Genomic DNA, 18,152 nt, shown 5'->3' on the forward strand with positions numbered 1-18,152 from the left:
GACCCACTGCTCCTTTCTGAACCACTTTGCTCTCCTATTAACTCCTGCATCCTTTTTAATGACACTTTCTATGGATTATTAGTGAGTGTTACTGGCACAGACTGTAGCCTAATAAAGCAACAGCAGCAAGGTGCAAAGTGTCTCCTGTGGATTAATAAGGTCTTGAAAGAAGATGACTGCCCACTGTGAAAAGAAAGGCAAGCAAGTTGAATCACTTATTTAATACTTAGATGTGACTCTCAGTAGTACCCATTCTTGACAGAAGGAACAAAAAAATCATGTGTATATAACTGTAAGCAGATAGTAACTGTTTGAGGGGATCCATGTTTGAAGCTGACTTTTTGTTTTGTTTGGTTTTTCTTCCTTTGAAATTCTTATACATTGGCAGATGTTTAGGAAATGGTTAAATGAGAGTTGGAGAATCTCAGCTTGGATTTGGCTGTGGTTTTATCTCTCTGCATCATCATCCTATAAATAACAGGTAGTGGTTAGAGACTGTCTTTTGAAAAAGCATTTAATTTTTGTTCTTGAGAGACGATCTGTGCCTAAAGCTGTAAGCTGAGGAATCTCACTATCTCTGTTATTAAGGCTTCATTTTTTAGATAGCTGAAAAGTGTTTCAATTCTTCCTGGTAATGTAATACTTTGAGGTAGCTGGAACTTTCTGTATGCAATATACTTTATCTTTCCACCGCTTAATAGCCTGACCCCATTCAGAAAACATTTCAGACTGCGTATCATTTATATTATTAATGGCAGTATTGATTTATAAGATCAACTTCAAAAAATGACTTGCTGTTTTACAAGAAAACCATCAGAAGGATTAATGTGCTTTCTCTTTGTACATCTACTCTTCTATCCATTGAAAATGATGATCAAGTCAAATGTCACTGGATTATCATCCTTGCTCTCAGGAGCTGTGTGTAATTGTATCTCCTGAGAAAGGCATGTTCTCTTTCCTGTGGGGAATAGATCCTCTGAGGTAGCCTTACCTGCAGATGTGGAATGATCACTCCCTGATTGTTAACGTGGAGACTGCCAATGGATGGGCAATAAAAGCATGCTGTTTGCCTTTTCTTTCCCTTTAATTTGCATGCAGAATAGATAGAGGTGCTGTAGGGAGAGTAAAGCAAAGATGTAAGAGTGAACCATGCTGTGTTTTGGAGCAGGGTATTTATTCTACTATTTATTAAAGCTGCATGAAACAATATGAAGTGTTGATGTTTATGAGAAGCCTTGTTTATAAAAGTAAATGTTCTCCCCACCCTTCTACCACCATGACCGAGATACTTGACTCTTGCAATTTTATTTTCCTTCCCATAAACATTTTCTTCCCTTCCTTTCTTTCCCCGCCCCCTCCCCTGACATTATGTAGTTGATTTAATGCTCTAGGTTGCTTTCCTCAAGCTCTAACTTGAGTTCATTTTGTTATGTGGTGACCACAGTTATGGATGACGCTCCCCCTGGCACACAGGAGTACATTATGTTACGGCAAGATTCCATCCAATCTGCGGAATTAAAGAAAAAAGAGTCCCCTTTTCGTGCTAAGTGTCACGAAATCTTCTGCTGCCCACTGAAGCAAGTGCACCTCAAAGAGAACACAGAGCCGGAAGGTTTGTGGCACTATGGATCCATGTTCTGTTTGTTTCTATGATTTTCTTTTCTCTCCATGTATGTCCCTAGAGTGTGCTGTGTGTTTTCCAGCCTGTGTCAGTGTAGTGCAACTGATGCAGGAAGCGTGATGCACTCCATGTCCCCCTTTGCTTGCCTGTTAGTGTCTGATTCAGCTCTCCCAGGACACTCTGATGGAAGCCATGTACGGTATTGTTCTAGGCCAGAAGTGGTGCTGCTTTTTCTTGAATAAAGTTTGTTTGTTTCAGCTCTCATCATTACACACTGCCCTTTTTTTGGCTGCCAAAAGTTGCTTGCTACTGAAACGGCATCGATTCCTAGTTGGTTCTTTCTGGTAACGTTTCTGAAGCTGCACTCTGCTGAAAATGTGGCACTTTAGGCTAAGATTCGGCTTGTCCCCAACACCTTTCACTCCATAAGGCTTCTGCATAGTGCTAGAGAATGCTCATGACAGCTGTACTTCAGTCAAGCAGGATGAAGTTTGTATGTAATGCACGCCTGGTTGCATTTTGGGAAATGAAATGCATGCAGAGCAGAAAAAAAAAAAAAACCAACACAAAATAAGTAGAATGTTTTCCTTTTCAGATAAAGCAAAGGTATGGTGTCTTCTACTGCTGTGTTTACTAATATGAAATTACTAATGAAGTATCTCTAACTTGTTCATCTACTGTATGTAAGAGTAAGCTATTGTAAATTCTATTGTAAAAGATTTTCTCTTATTGTTCCATATGTGTTTTGCATTACTGCCTGATATTCCACATGGTAAGCCTTCTACTCTCTGCATAAGCTCCAGTATCTGCCAAGACAAATCATGGTGCCACTAGTTGATGTATTTTAAGATGAAATATTCAGGGCTGGATTCTGCCACAGGAATAGCAAAGTGAACAGGTTGGAATCCTTCCTCACAAATCATTTGCATTATTCTCTCTGTAAGGGATGGGCATCAGGTGCTGAGCTATCACTGTTAGCCCAAAATATTTCAGTCAATTGCTTTCTCCTGTTACATACTCAAATTCTGCATGAACCACTTCTGGGAAATCTGTGCCTTTTAAAGTGAAAGTGTCTTATTAAAATAGCCTTTCTTTCTTGTTTCACCAGAAATGTGAAGTCTGACACAAACACAGGCATAAGGTTTGGGGAGCGAGGATTTTTTTGTTTCAGCAATGATGTAACAAAGTCCAATCCTCCTCTCAGTTCTGGGGCTGACTTGATAGAGGTTGCAATTTCATAATTCTGAACTCAATAAACATGAAGGAAGGAAAGGTGAATCCCATAGCACTCTCCATGATTAGCAAATGTCATGAATTTCCTATTGTCTCTCAGGGTTTGTGGTGTTCATGAGTAAATTATGAGCCCAGAACTGGTCATGTCAGGCTCCTCCAAGAAGATGATGACAGCTGAGCTACTAGAGATGCTCAGTATCCTTGGCATGTGGTATTTGGTGAAATGAAAAATTCCATGTGAGCCACTAAAAAAAAGGGTCCTAAGCTTGGCATTGACTCACGTGCTGTGTTCAATTTTAACTTGTACTTGTGTGTAACCTCAGCAGCAGCTGATGGTCATTTCAGTGCAACTTATACTTGGGGCTGCTGTTCCTACAGGGGACTAGCTCTTAGCTAGGTCTGATCATTTTCACTGATCAAATCAACAATTTACACACCTATGGCATGTTCAAGAGGAACAAGGTATGGGGGACCTGAATCTCCTGGGACCATGGTTTGGTTCAGTGTGGAGGAATTCAGGGTCTTCTGGGAGAAGCTTGAAAGGTGCAGGCTCTAAGTGAAGACCTGAGGAGCATCAATTCGGCCATTGCCTGGAAGCCTACAATTGCTTGTCTTAGATTCTCCATATATCTGCATTCTGTCTCTCTCCAACAACAGCTGTGTTACTCCTTCCTCCATGGCATATGGTTTTGTTAATCATTCTTGCTGAAAATGTTTAGTTCTAAGAGGAAAGTTTTTCATCTTTTACTGCAGAATACAAGGATGAATGTCTCTTCCTTTTCCCTTTTTTATCCCTCCTCCTCCTCCAATGAGTTTGCATTACTAGAGAGGGCAGAAGAAGCTATGGCCATACTGACTTGTCCCACCATCATCTGAACTGATGGGAAATCACAGGGGTATTGATGTGTGTTTCTGTGAAAGTTGTTACCTCCAGTATGAGAAGGAAAAACAAATGTCTTAGAAGTCCTTCTAGCTTCTGTTGCAGCTTAAAGTGCCAGGGCTGCGTTGGTCTTTTTCTTCAAAAATCTGTGAATTGCCTGGCTATGGTTTTAAACCCACTGACCAGCAATCCTCAGTGGCTGGTTGGCATGATGCTTGAAAAACAAAATGATCTGAATTGTGCTTTCAGTGCAAACACCAGAACAGCCTTTGAAGTTAATGCAGTGGCTGAAACAAACCCTACCTGAGTACCTTCTGCTGTGAGCCCAGCAATTAACAGCTCAATGGTGCCCTGAGGACAGATGAAAATAACTGTTTACACTTGTTGCTGTAGCATGAGTTTCATGTTTTTGAAGGTACTGGAAAATATGGCAACTAAGAAGCTGTTAGGAAAGCTGTCCAAGTAAAATGTCATGATGGAAGTTTTATAGAGAGTTGCAGACTGGAAAGACTCTGCAAATGTACTCTTTATTTTTTTAATCTGCTGAGTAATCCCGTGGGAAGACAGAGTAAATCCTGCATGCTTCTAACTTTGCAACTCTTTGCCTGTTTCATTGAGATGATGGATTTCTTCATTGTCCAGCTATGGGGCCCTCAACAGAAGAAGGACATGGACCTGATGGAGAAGGTCCAGAGGAAGGACACAAAAATGACCAAAGGTCTGGAACACCTCTCCTATGAGGACAGGATGATAAAGTTGTGGTTATTCATTCTGGAGAAGAGAAGGCTCCAGGGAGACCTTAGAGCAGCCTTCCAGTGCTGGAAAGAGGCTGACTAGAAAGCTGGGGAGGGACATGTAGCACTAGGACAAGGGGCAATGGTTCTAGACTAGGGTGGGGTAGATTTAAATTGGATATTAGGAAGACATTCTTTAGTGTGAAGGGGGTGGAACAGTGGAACAAGTTGCCCAGGGAGGTGTGGGAGACCCCATCCCTGGAGACATCCAAGGTCAGGCTTGATGGGGCTCTGAGCAACCTGCTCTATTTAGGGATGTCCCTGCTGACTGAAGAGGTTTAGACTAGATTTCCATTAAAGGCCCCTTCCAACCCAATGCATTCTGTGATTCTCTGCACTTTTAAAGAGTTAATGCTTGGGCAGCCTCATTTATCACTTCAGGAGGGGTGTTTGGGGGATGCTCTGATATTTGCTGAATGAGTTAAATACCACCTCATTGTGGTATTTGGAGCAAGTGGCCCATCATTTCTTGTATCTGAGGTACCTTTCCAAAAGCAAAAGAAGGAATGAGAAAGTTAGATCCATATTTCCTAAATTAACCTGTCTTGGGTTCCTGTTACTTTCCTGACCTCTACTTGCCTGCTTGCAACGTTGTTATTTTTCACAGCACCCATCTGCCTCAGCAGAATAGAGCCAGGACCAATACATTTGATATCAACCTGGTGGGCACAAAAAAGATCCTTGGTCCTTTACTATAGCTATGACAGCCTTTTTTTATCTTTTAAGTGGTAGCTGTGGAAGGAAGAAAGAAAACAATAGGAAGTCATAACAGTATTATTCTGAAGTGGAGACTGAAGGGAGAGATTCATTGCTGTCTACAGCTCCCTGAAAAGAGGTTGTAGTGAGCTGGGGGTTGGTCTCTTCTCCCTAGTATCAGGTGATATAACAAGTGGAAATGGCCTGAAGTTGTGCCAGGGGAGGTTTAGACTGGCCATTAGGAATAGTTTGTTTTCTGAAAGAGTGGTCAGGCATTGGAACAGGGAGGTGATGGAGTCACCATCCCTGGAGGTGTTCAAGAAATGTGTGGACTTGGCACTTTACGACATGGTTTAATGGCCACGGTGGTCTTAGCTTGATGGTTGGACTCAGTGATCTTAGAGGTCTTTTCCAACCAAAATGATTCTCTGATTCTATGTCTGTCAGTCCAGGTCACAGCTCAGATAAGAAGCTGCTTTTCCTAATTCTATGGAAAACTTTGGACTAAGCTAAAAGCTGCACTGCTGGCTTTGTTCTGCGTCATCCCAGCATTGTTTCATCAATGTCATTCTACAGTTTACAATGTCATGGATCTCTCAAATGCAATAAAACAAGTGGACTTGACATCCCTACCTGGATGCTAGGTCCTGTGGGCATTGTGCACTGTTTACAACTACATCCAAGCAGCAGCAAATTCCCTCAAGTCAGGAACACACTGCTCGCAGGAGAGAGGCCATCTGAAGTGCATTTTGCAGCTATTTGTTCTCTTAAATAGTTTAAACATAAGCTGCTGCTATCTGTATAAAACATAGTTACATAAAAGAAATCTGCTCCTGGAAAGCTAATTTGAGTTGTATTATTACATCCAGAGGAGGGAATAGAATGAGAGAAAGGGATTTTCAAAACACCCATTGGTTAGTCACAGTCACATAATCAAGAATCTTGGCCTCTTGCCCACAGTTCTGTTGTCATGTGGGGTTCTGTTTTCTCCCCTCTTCCCTCCCTCCCCCCTTTTTTTTTTTTTTTTTGGTAACATTTATTCTCCCTCCAGGCACACATAACCTTTTTACACAGAAAAGCAGACAAGCATGGCAAAATATGTATTGGGGATGGGGAGAGGGAAATCTGGGATAGCAGCTGGTAATGAGGAAAGGCAGCTCTCCTCAATCAACAGGAAATCTGATTAGATATAAAATGTTAAGGATGCTAATGTGAAACAAGCAGCTTTGTGGTTGCCCTTGACAATGGTTTGTTTTCTTCATCCCTAGCAATGGGATGACGGGCAGAGCCAGTCCTGGGGGCGAGGAGAAGGTAGGGACATGTAAGCACATTCTATGGGAGGCTGGTTTTTTCCACCTACTCCGTGTAGACACGTGGATTTGTCACCAGTACAAATTCAGAGCCTTTGTGTTGTCACGCTGAATGTCCCCTTGGAGCTCCAAGCATCGTGTCACCACTGCTAGTGGAGTTTCTTGGCACTCTAATTACACGCTTCTCTTCTAGACCAAATCAGTCCTATTAGCCTAGCTCCCTTGTTTAATTATGCATTTTAGAGGAGAAAAAGAAGAGGGAGGAGAATCTCTATGCGAAATCATGGAGAACTATGAGAGGTTTTGAAAGTTTACATCTTGTTCAGAACTGAAGAAGACTTTGTATTGCAGTAGGGAATAATAGAGATGAGCCGTGTGAAACACGACCTGTGCTGGTCCTGTCTGAGGTGTTCAGACTCAGCACATGTGGCTGTGAGACACCAGCAAGAGGGTTCAGCAACTGTGCTGTGGGTGCATTCAACCTCAGATTTAATCTGGACCAAGAGCCACCTGAAAGCAATTCAGTGGTTCATTTGCTGGAGGCTCCTACTAAGCTTCATTGCACTGTTTAGGAACTTTACTAGGTTTACCGTTTCTTGATAGTAAATTAGTCACCCTTTGTAATCTTCCATGATGTTTTTCATCATCTCTTCTGCTTTCAGTTGAAGTGAAAAGTGAAGACTTCATATCTTCTTTGCCATGGTTCTCATCAGCAAGAGTATTTAGCCCTTTTCTCCTGCAGCCTGACTGTCTGGCCTGGAGAAGTTCATCTCAGGGAGGGAAGAGGAAAGGCAGGAAGTCTGCTATTGCCTGGTGTTGGGCACTGCAGCCCTCAAATGGGTCTCATCATCACCCTTTCCCTCATCCAAATCTTGTTCTTAGCTCTTCTTTGGCCTGCATCTCTCGGGTGCTCCTGTGAAGAACATGAAGCTTTCGCCTTGCCTTGCTCCCAAGTCTTGGCACTGGCAAGAAACAGCAACAGCTGAGACTTGCCTGACACTAAATGGAAATAAGGTCTAAATCCTGTCTGTCTGGACACTCATGGACTTGCTGCAACTGTGAGACCATATCTGTGGTGAAGGCTGATCTAAAGGGACTGATACAGACCACAAAAGGCAAAGGTCTGAAGCTACCACGGTTGCAATGACCTCTTCCCCCCAAACAGAAACTGATTTTGACCTAAGTGATTAACTGATAACCTTGAGTTTCAGGGTACTGGGAGGCAGTAGTGACAACTGCACTCTAATTTTTAGATTCTTAGTACATAAAGCAGAACAGCTCAGTCGTGTAGGTGGCTGAGCCCTCTTGCCCTGATCCTCCAAAGCCTTTAAGCACATGATTAACTTTAGGCACGTGAGTGCTCCCAGCAGAGCCAAAGGGGTTGGGTTGTGTTTAATAAGCTTACCTGAGCACAGTCTGGGCCTGGCTTGGGTTCAGGCTCAAGCAGTGCAAATCCAGAGTAATTCCACCAAAATCTAAGATTTACTTGATGTTTACTTGTCTGCAGATGAGATCAGAACCCCTTTACAGAGTTTAATTTGATTTCTTCTTTTCTAAGTCCCTCAGGAGTTTACCTGGACCTTATTGCCACAGTGATGCGTGACCAAGAGTGCATATCATCGTGGCACTCCTCTGCAGCAGGAAATTTAGTGTTCCTCCTTATAAAGAGAGAAGGGAAGGACTCGGTTCTCAAAGCTGTTTGGGCATCTCATCAGCATCAGTAACAGTAACACTGCCTGCTGAATCAGCTGAGCACTAGGTACTTAACTGCTTTATCTCTGGTAGGTTCTGGGCTCTGGCACTTCTAGCCATTCAGAAATGTAGCAGAGTTGGGAACTCAACTTTTTTTTTTTCTTTTTTTTTTTTTCCCATAGAATCAGAGTGATTTGGGTTGGAAGGGACCTTAAAGATCATCTAGTTCCAACCCTCCTGACATGTGCAGGCACACCTCCTTACTAGACCAGGTTGCTCAAGGTCCCATCCAGACTGCCTTTAAACACTTCCAGGCTTGGAGCCTCCACAGTTCTCTGGGCAACCTGTTCCAGTGCTTCATCACCCTCATGGAGAAGAATTTCCTCCTAATGTCTCATCTAAACTGAGCTTCCTCCAGTTTGAAGCCATTACCCCTTGTCCTGTCACTCCATGCCTTTGTAAAAAGTCCCTCTCCAGCTCTCCTGTAGCCCACTTCAAATACTGGAAGGTTGCTATAAGGTCTCCCCAGACCATTCTCTTCTGCAGGCTGAACAACCCTAGCTCTGTCAGCCTGTCTTCACAGGAGAGGTTCTCCAGCCCTCTGATCATCTTTGTATCCTCCTTTGGACATGCTTCAACAGATCTATGTCCTTCTTGTATTAGGTGCTCCAGAGCTGGGCACACGATTCCAAGTAGGGTCCTCCAAGAGCAGAACAGAGCAGAAGAATCACCTCCCTCAAACTGCTGGCCATTCTTCTTTCAATGCAGCCCAGGATGTGGTTGGCTTTCTGGGCTGCAAGTGCACATTGCTGGCTTATGTTGACTTTTTCATCAACCAGCACTCCCAAGTCCTTCTCCTCACCACTGCTCTCTATCCATTCTCCACACAGCCTGTAATTGTGCTTCTGATCGCCCTGACATAGGTGCAGGAACTTGCACCTGGCTTTGTTGAACTTGTTGGCATTGGCCCACCTCTGAAGCCTGTCAAGGTCCTTCCTTGGCTTGGTCCTTCCCATGGAGGTTTTCATCTTCAGTGCTGGCTCTGCAGCAGCTCAGCCTGTGCCAGCTGAACCTGTGGCTGCCACCAGCCCTTTCTTCCTCTCTTTTCCCACCACATGCTTGTGCATTGCTCCATACTTCATCAGCCTTCACCACCAAACACCACCTTTTTTCATCATTTTAGTTATGAGAGGTGGGGTAGCATGGTGAGGGACAGAGGACAGGAGGACAGGAGCAGCCAGAATTAGCAGGTAATGCATGAATGGTGATAGGCTATTAGGGTCCTATTTCAGCTTTACCCTGACCTGTTATCCTCTTCTACTTCTTTATTTTCTGTGCTTCATTTACTCTTCACCAAGTACTAGACTCAGTGCTTGGTGTTTACACACCCAGCCATGTGCTGCATTACAAAAACCATCACAGAATCATAGAATGGCTTAGCTTGGAAGGGACCTTAGAGCTCATCTACTCCAACCTCCCTGACATGGGCAGGGACGTGTCTCAACTAGACTCAGCTGCTCAGGGCCGCATAAAACCTGGCCTTGAACACCCCCAAGGGAGGAAGCATCCACAGCCTCCCTGGGCAGCCTGTCTCACCACTCTCATGCTGAAGAACATCTTCTCAAGATCCAGTCTAACCCTGCTCTCCCTCAGCTTCAAACCATTCCCCCTTGTCTTATCACTAGACACCCTTAATGAAAAGTCCCTTTCCAGCCTTCCTTCAGGCAGCTCTAAAGTCCCCCTGGAGTCTTCTCTTCTCTAGGATAAACAACCCCAGCTCCCTCAGCCTAAAATAAAAGGAATAAAGGTAGCCCAGGCATTGCTCATTCTGATTCAAGAAGGATTTCAAACTTAACAATGCCACTGCTCTTCCTAGGCCACTGCCCAGGCCAGCTCGCAGAGGGGATTCAGCTGGTGTCCAGCATTGGTGGACAAATGCTCACCCTGCAGTCACTTCTTACCCTGCAGCCTTTGTGGGGGATGGTATTTTAAGTCATAGCTCCTGCAGACTGTCCTTTGATCAAGCCTGCCATTATAAAGCACCTTTATGCACACACCTACTGCTGAACCCCTGGTGCCTTTTGAACTATGTTCTTGGGTTTTTTGCTAAATGCCTTCTTTAGTTTGCTGACCTCTGTAAAGCATGGTCAAATTCTAACCTTCTTGTCAGTGCTGATTTTCCAGCCTATGCATTCCTGCCTTTCTGGGTGACTGTCCTGACTGAGCCATCAAGTGGGTGGTCCCAAGCCTGTAGGTAATAGGTACATCAGGAGAGGCACCAAGATTCCTCACCACACTTTTATCTGCCATCTCACCTGGCCACAAGTAACAAATTGGAAATCAAGTGGTTTGTTGAGCTGGGTTTTCCTTTCGGAAAAATTAGAAGACACAGCTGTACTGTGTCATTGTGATCTGAATTTGCACTCACAGAAATTTAAGTAATGGCATTAGGAGCAGTTTTAGAGCTTTTATTTCAAGATAATGGGGTTTAATTCTCAAGCTGGAGCTGGCCTCACCATTGAACAGGTTACAGCAACATCAAGAGAATTCATTTCTTACCTTACCTGTGTGCAAAACTTTTTTCTGTGCCTTTTGCTATTTTATTTTCATCTTAGAATAAATATTCACTATGGAGACAGTATCTGGCACTTAGCATATCTGAAGTAAGACATTTAGACCAAGTGAGTCACACTGATGTTCTTATCTCAATTTAAAGGACTCTGAGAGCTTCAAAGAGCGTTCCTTGTATGGAGGAAGGCCTTTGTCTTGCTACTTTTTAATTCCAAAACTCTCTTGAGAAAGCATCTGACTTGACTCTTCAATCTGTCCTCATTTTAAATAAGATGTAGTTCTTTATTAATAATGAAAAACCTTCTTTGTACCTTACTCAGCTACATGGCCCATCATAATTATTGCACAATCCTTTATCAGTGGTAATGTCTGTAGTATTTCAACACTGGCCTTTGGGTTGAGGGCACACCAAATTTTTCATGCTCTTCTAGGTTGGGACAACTCCAGAAATAAAGGAGTTGTTGAACTTTCTAGCTAGCACTGGGAAGTTGTTTCCTTTCCCAAGGCAATCACAAAAGCATTTAGGCCTGCCTGTGTGGAGCAGCAGAACAAAGTGCAGAGGTCCCCTAGCTGCTGTCCCACATCGATGCAGCACAGCCCCATGAGATGGGGTTAGTTATCTTGGATAATTTGCTTGAGTTAACTTACAAGATGATGTTGTAGCTTGTCTGTGGTTTCCAGTTCCAGGATTAGCTCAGCCCATATCTAACTCATGGATTTCTGCTCTTCATTTCATCAACAGTCTGGGCTTTCAGCAGCTGATAGCTTTGAGTGCACAAAAATAAAGCCACCACAAACATCAAGTCTAGAAGACTCCTTACCTCTGGGATTATCTAGAAAAGAAGAGTCTCATCTTCATGTGCTCCTTCAGCTCTGTGTTCTTCTTTGGATGCTGCTCTGTGAGAGCTATGGATGCTTTCAGAACAAAGCTGAAGGATTTTCACAGCAATACATTTTATTTCAAATATGTGGTGAGCATGTGGTGCAGTAACATTGGGTTAGTGTTCTTCTGTGACTGCATAAAAAGTTGTCTTTCATTGGTAGTACTTCTGTCTCTATTTTTCATTCTCTTTTAAGTGTCCTATCCTAAAAAGATAAAGAAACTGAAGAAACTCTACCCAGACCTCAGTGAGCACAACAGAACTACAGAATGGTAGGAGTTGGAAGGGACCTCTGGAGATCATCTAGTCCAAACGCCCTGCTACTTCAGGTTCACCTAGATCAGGTTGCACAGGAACATGTCCAGCTGGGTTTTGAAAGTGTCCAGAAAAGGAGACTACATAACATCTCTGGGCAGCCTGGTCCAGTGCTCCAGCACCCTCAACAGAGGTCTAAAGACTGTGGAAGGACAATTTTCCTGTAACACACAAAATCCCTTAATGTTTTTCCAGCAGAATCTAAGTGGTTGAGAAAAAGTCACTGCTCAGACTGTTTCATATTCAATTTTTTGCCTACTGGTGTCTATCTATAGACATTTCCCACTGTGTGCAGGTTCTTTGATTTTTCTTATCTGCTTTAAAAAAACCCAAACAGCTTTTGTAGGACAGAGCAAAGGATCTGCATATCTACTTTCAAGCCAGCTCTTGTCCTCCAGGACAGGAAGGTGGATTATCAAGAAGTGATGTTCAGGAAGACTTGAACAGGTGAATGTTTGGTATCCTTCCCTATGTGCATGTTTGTTTCTTTCTACCATGTGCTTGAAAACACTGAGACAGGTAATTTTTTTTTCCTCTTTTTCTGAAAGACCAAGATTACGAAGAGATAGGTTAAATCCTAAAGATTACAAGGTGCATCAACCTGCAAGGGTTCTGCCCTGCAGAGATGTATGCAGCACATGGCTGTACATCCTCTTCAAGTGACACAGTGTTCCTTAGAGTCCTGCTGTAAAGAAAATGATGGTGCATTTTGGAAACAAGGAGAAATCCTTTCTCAGGTATCTTGATCTGAAGCTGTCTGCTGCAGTTTTCAAGTGCATTAAATCACAGAATGGTTTGGGTTAGAAGGGGCCTCTGAAAGTCCTCTAGTCCAACCCCTCTGCAGTAACCAGGGGCATCCTCAACTAGATCAGGCTGCCCAGAGCAGCATGTTAATTTAACAAGGAAAATAATGAAGATTGTGTACAACTTAGTGCACAAGAAGTCTTCAGGTGCCAGCTGTCTTTCATGCCTGGCATTTCCACGTTACACAACAGTCCCATCTAGAAAGGTTAGCTGGTGCAGCTGGTTTAGTGCACACTGTTCTAGTCTATCTGGTCAAATTTAGCTCACACTACAGAATCAACACGTAGTGGTCACTCCAGATTTGTGACAGTGTCATTGAGCTGAATTTTTATTCACTGCAGTGGTACACAGATATCTGAGTGTCTTGATGGCTCTGCAGGAGCCCCATACAGAAGACAAATTAGATGGCCCAGCTCTGCTTGCTCTTAACTGCTCTGATTGCTCCATCCCTGAAAGTGTTCAGGGCCAGGTTGGATGGGACTTTGAGCAATGTTATCTAGTGGAAGGAGTCCCTGCCCACAGTGGAGGACTGGGTAGGGGTTAGAACTAGATGATCTTTAAGGTCTTTCCCAATCCAAGCCTATGAGGTGTAGGTTTCTTAGCAAGTGTTTTCTAAATAACAGTTTAAGCTTTTTCCTTATGCATGGTTTTCCTTTGTGTTGAAATACACCTGTCTTAGGAAATTCTTTCCTTTGGATCTTCTGGAAGAGGCACATTTCATTCCTCAGCTATGTTTTTGCAACCTTTATGAGAAGGCTAAAGGCTTAGTTAGCCCTAGAGCCTCACGTCCTTACAGAATGAAACTAAAAGGTTTACTACGGAGGCTGAGGAAGGATCTATACCCCCAAATCAGCAGAACTTACTCCATACAGCAAGCTGGTACTTCAGCATCAATTGAAGGTACATAAATAAGCTGTCATGAGAACTTCTCAAGGCATGGAGTGGTCTGATGACAGTAAACTCTGGGCTGGTGACTTCAGGAATAGGAGTGTTTTCACTTCTATCTCCTGCCTACCACTGTGGACATCATTGCTCTGGAAGCTTCATGAACTTTGACTTCAGTGTTGTGAAGACAGATGGGGCTGCAGGAAAAGAGCTAGCCATGAAGATCATCATCTGCAGGACAAGAATCAGTGAATGTGGTGCTGACCTCACTGTCTTTTGAAAAAGGTGGTAACAGAATAAACCACATTTGTGGTGACACAGGCTGCCCAGAGATGTCATGGAGGCTCCCTCTCTGGAGACACTCAAAATCAGCCTGGCTGTGTTCCTGTGTGACCTCCTCTAGGTGATCCTGCTCTGGAAGGTGGGTTGGTCTGGATGATCTTTCAAGGTCCCTTTCAGCCCCAAGTGTTCTGTGATGTGGTGATTGTTGGTCTGTTCCCAAAGCCTGCCTTTCCTCTGAGCAGACATTTAAGCGCCAACTATGACAGAAAAGCTGAAATGTAGAATTCATTGCAGTTGGGCACCTTTGCTTTATTGGTGTCTGCTCCTGTTCCTCTTCCTCTGCAACTCTGGTTTGTTTGAATCAGTAGGTCAGGACTGAGCTTTGCTCTCTAGTTCCTCTTACCTCTGGTGAGTATAATCATTCTCTCATTTCAGACAAGTGGCAAAGATGACATCAAATACTGCTACTGTCTCTCAATTATTGTTAGTAGGAAATGCTTCAGCTTCACACAGTATGTTCCCTTCTAATGATGAGCCATCAGCATTAACCCAGTCAGGTTCAGATGACTGGTCTGTTAATGACAGATGTAGATTAAGTGCACTGTTAAAACAGTGGTAAGCAAAAATGTGAAAGAGGACTTGAGCTACCAAACGCAAGTAAGTGAGATTTTTAATCACTTGGATATTAAATCAGATATGGAAAAATGGTGAGAAATTTGCTGGTCTTTGTACTACTAATAAAGGAGGGTGGTTAGGAAATTGCTGTTTTAACTGAAAAGGACTTCATTGAGTGCATTTAATAACGTGTGATGGAATGTACATGGTATCTTCTAGAAATAGTATGGTGTCTTCTAGAAATAGAAAAAAACTGCAGTGTTGTCTGTTTCAAAGTTGAGGGAAGCTCTGAGTCAAAACAAGCTTTCCTGTTGGTGCTGAAGAACATATTCTTTATGATACGCTGTTGCTACTCAAAATTCTCTAAAATTTAGGTGCTCTGCTTCAAAAATTCCTTTGCCACTTTATAGTTTCCCTTCTAACAATGGACAAGAAGATTATTTTAAGTTACTGCTGAGCCAGCTGCCTTCAAGGCATGTTGATTAGTCTTGAGGAAGACTAAGCAGGTTGCCAAATGGTTCCTGAATTAATGCAGTCTCCTTCTTTTTAAGAGTGATGACCTTCTAACCAAAAATTAGTAGGTTGTTTTAATGGATGATAGTTTCTCCTGCAGTGATTTCTCTTGGTTGCTTGTCCTTTGGAACACTGAGGTATATGCTTTCCTGAAGGTGCCTGTTCTATGAGTGAATAATACTTCTTTCAACTTAAAAATACAGGAGAGCATTCTTCAGGATGCAATAGCAGCAGATGCTCAGCTTGTGCAGGCTGGTGCCACTGGAACTCTGAGAACTCTGAGGAGTTGATAGGCCATGTCCATTGAAGACACTTTTGAAGATAAATGTTCTTTTCATTTGCTGAAAAACACTTCTATTCCCCATTCCTATTAATTTTCATTTGAAGGCAAGTGGCAAGTAAGTGTGGATTAATCATCAGGAGGAAGGGTGGATTGAATGGAGTGGCAAACAATGATAGGAGAATTAATATAAAGAGCAGCAAGAAGAGGGCAGGTTTTGAGCCATAAAGCATCATGGTACTGAGGAGAAGAGGTTGAAGAAGGACAAGGTGAGTGATGATGGGGAAGGAAAATCTGATAGGAGAGGGATTAAAAAGCTGGCAGTATGGACAGATGAGAAGGGTGCTTTTAGAAGAACTTGGCTGCAGGTGAGAATCAAAATTGAAAGAGAGAGAGATAGCTGCGCACCAACTGAGTCAGAAGGCTACTGCATTAACAAGGCACTGCAAACCCCTTCTGGACCAAACCCTGAAACTGAGAGAAATGACCTGCAGAGGACAGAGGTCTCCAAAGGAAAACAGATTAGTTGCTCAGCTGCAACCTTGTGTTGAGTACCATCATCCTCATTATGCAAACGCTTCCAAAGAAGCGTGGTTTGTTCTCCTTGGGCTGTTCTGCCTTACTCTGTGGAGAACAGACCCTGTGACCTGACCAGCCAGATCCACAACTCACAGCAGCTTCTTCTCAGACTGTCAGAGCTCTGTACGTACTGCCACGTGCATGGAATTATTTAATAACCTAAGCAGTGCATTCCAACCACACAAGTGGTTTTCCATGTCCTCAAATGAGGTATTTTTCTAATGGAATATACCAGCTTCTGTAGAATGACACCAGCTTATGTCTGAGGAGGAGTATTTATGGGCAGATTCTTTAATTTACACATGCAAAGGAAATGTGCATAATTGTTCATCCCCAAAACTGAGGAAAGTCACAGGGTAGCACTCTGGACAGTTTGTTCTTGATACAATCTCTCCTATAGCAGCATTTGTACTGCCTCAACAGAATTGCCTTTTTAAGACTGATGTCTGAAAAGGACATTGCAAGAAAAAAAACCCAAACCAAGCACTCCTGCCAGTTTGGGTTTTGGTTTGGTGTTTAGGGTTGTTTGGGTTTTCTTCTGTTTTAGTTTGTTTGTTTGTTGTTGTTGTGGGTTTGGGGGTTTTGTTGTTTTGGGGGGTTTTGGTTTGGTGTTTAGGGTTGTTTGGGTTTTATGGTTTAGTTTGGTTGTTGTGGGTTTGGGGGGTTTTGTTGTTTTGGGGGGTTTTGTTTTGGTGTTTAGGGTTGTTTGGGTTTTCTTCTGCTTTAGTTTGTTTGTTGTTGTTGTGGGTTTGGGGGTTTTGTTGTTGTTTTGGGGGGTTTTGGTTTGGGGTTTGTTTGTTTGTTTTGTTGGTTGGTTTGGTTTTTTTTCTTTTCTTTTTCTCTTTTTGTTTTTTTTTTTTTTTTAGTGATTTGTTTTGAAGTCTGGAGTCTTGTTTTTAGGAGTTTTATTGCCAACTTTTAAAAGTCAGCTTGCTTCCAACAGAGTGATGTCGAGATGGAGGCGTGCCCACATTTTCCTTTGTAAGTCCTTGGCCAGACTCTTATTTATGGGTAAAACTGGAATTCAGTCATCCTGAGATGGATGCAGCAAGAGTGGTAGTTGGCTTCAAGTCAGCTTGCTGTCTGAGATCAGTAATATGTCCCAAAAGATCTCTTCACATACCTTTGGAAGGCACCAGTGACTTAACATGGTGTTGCAGAGGAGTTCTGTATTTAGCTCTCCTCTTTTACAGGAGCTGTTTCTTATTCAGATGCCAAAGTCTCTCTCTACCTTCATCCCCTGTTTTATTTCTAGCAATCTTTCTGTATTTCTGTGTTTCATGAGTCATTCTGTTTCCTTCTGAGTTGATGTGTGAGCTCAATCTGTTGTTGCTCCAAGAAATCTATCTTCTCTCTAGTCCTAAGCAAAGGATTTTGTCTGGGAGGCAGGAGAAGCTTGGGGAAGAAGCACTCTCTAAAGACTGTCAGCTTTTCAGTCTCCTGGAGTTGATATCTGTGATGAACACTTTTAAGGACACAAATCTGTAGGAATATGTATTTTTTTTTTAATCCACAAGTCAAAGCTGATAAGGAAAAACATGATAAAGAAAAAGATGATAAGGAAAAACATGTAAATCTAAACTCAAGCCCCAGATTTCTCAAGAGGCTGCTAGTGCTGTGGGTTGGTTAGAAAGGAAATTTTAGTTAAAAGGTTCAGTTGTACTCCTTTGATTTAGGATGGGACTCCAGGGAAGGATCAAAACAGATTGGTTCTTGCAGTTGGTACTTGGAGCAAATTCACAAATAATTTAAGGCTTCCTTATGGTCTTTAAAAATCTGGTGGTGACAGTGTTAGAATATGGGAGAGCTGATGTCTGATTTCTCCATCACCATAATAACAAGACTCGTTATTTCTTCTGTAACTTAACTTGCTCAAATTGGCATTGCTCCATTGGAAGTCAATGGATCTTGAAGCTGTAAAGCAGAGGGATTGGAGGAGTGGAGTGAGTCTTGGCTGAGAACTGGCTCCTAATAATTTCTTCTAACTTCTTGAGACACTAAATACTCAAGGTTGGTTTTATATGTAGTCCTGCCAAGTGTTCTAGGAATCCTCTGCCACTCCATTAAGCTTAGCTGCAACAAAGGTCCTGTAAAGAACAAATGATAATGGCTTTGACTGCTTCAGCTACTAGCAATAGCCCTTCTTCTCAGCAGTCTATTAAAAAACAGAAGAAGAAATCCATATGCACAAAACTGAAAGA

General features: G+C 42.8%; 1 protein-coding gene across 1 annotated transcript in view; it reads left to right on the forward strand.

Moving 5' to 3' along the window:
* Positions 1-1,446: 1,446 nt before the first annotated feature.
* The window catches only part of FGF13 (fibroblast growth factor 13), a 139,796-nt gene continuing 123,090 nt past the window's right edge, over positions 1,447-18,152 (forward strand). The window contains exon 1 of the mRNA XM_054388439.1: positions 1,447-1,612. Within this exon, the coding sequence (XP_054244414.1) occupies positions 1,447-1,612 (166 nt within the window). The remainder of the gene's footprint in view (positions 1,613-18,152) is intronic.

Source organism: Indicator indicator, chromosome 17 (assembly GCF_027791375.1).
Source record: "Indicator indicator isolate 239-I01 chromosome 17, UM_Iind_1.1, whole genome shotgun sequence".
NCBI classification, from domain to species: domain Eukaryota; kingdom Metazoa; phylum Chordata; class Aves; order Piciformes; family Indicatoridae; genus Indicator; species Indicator indicator.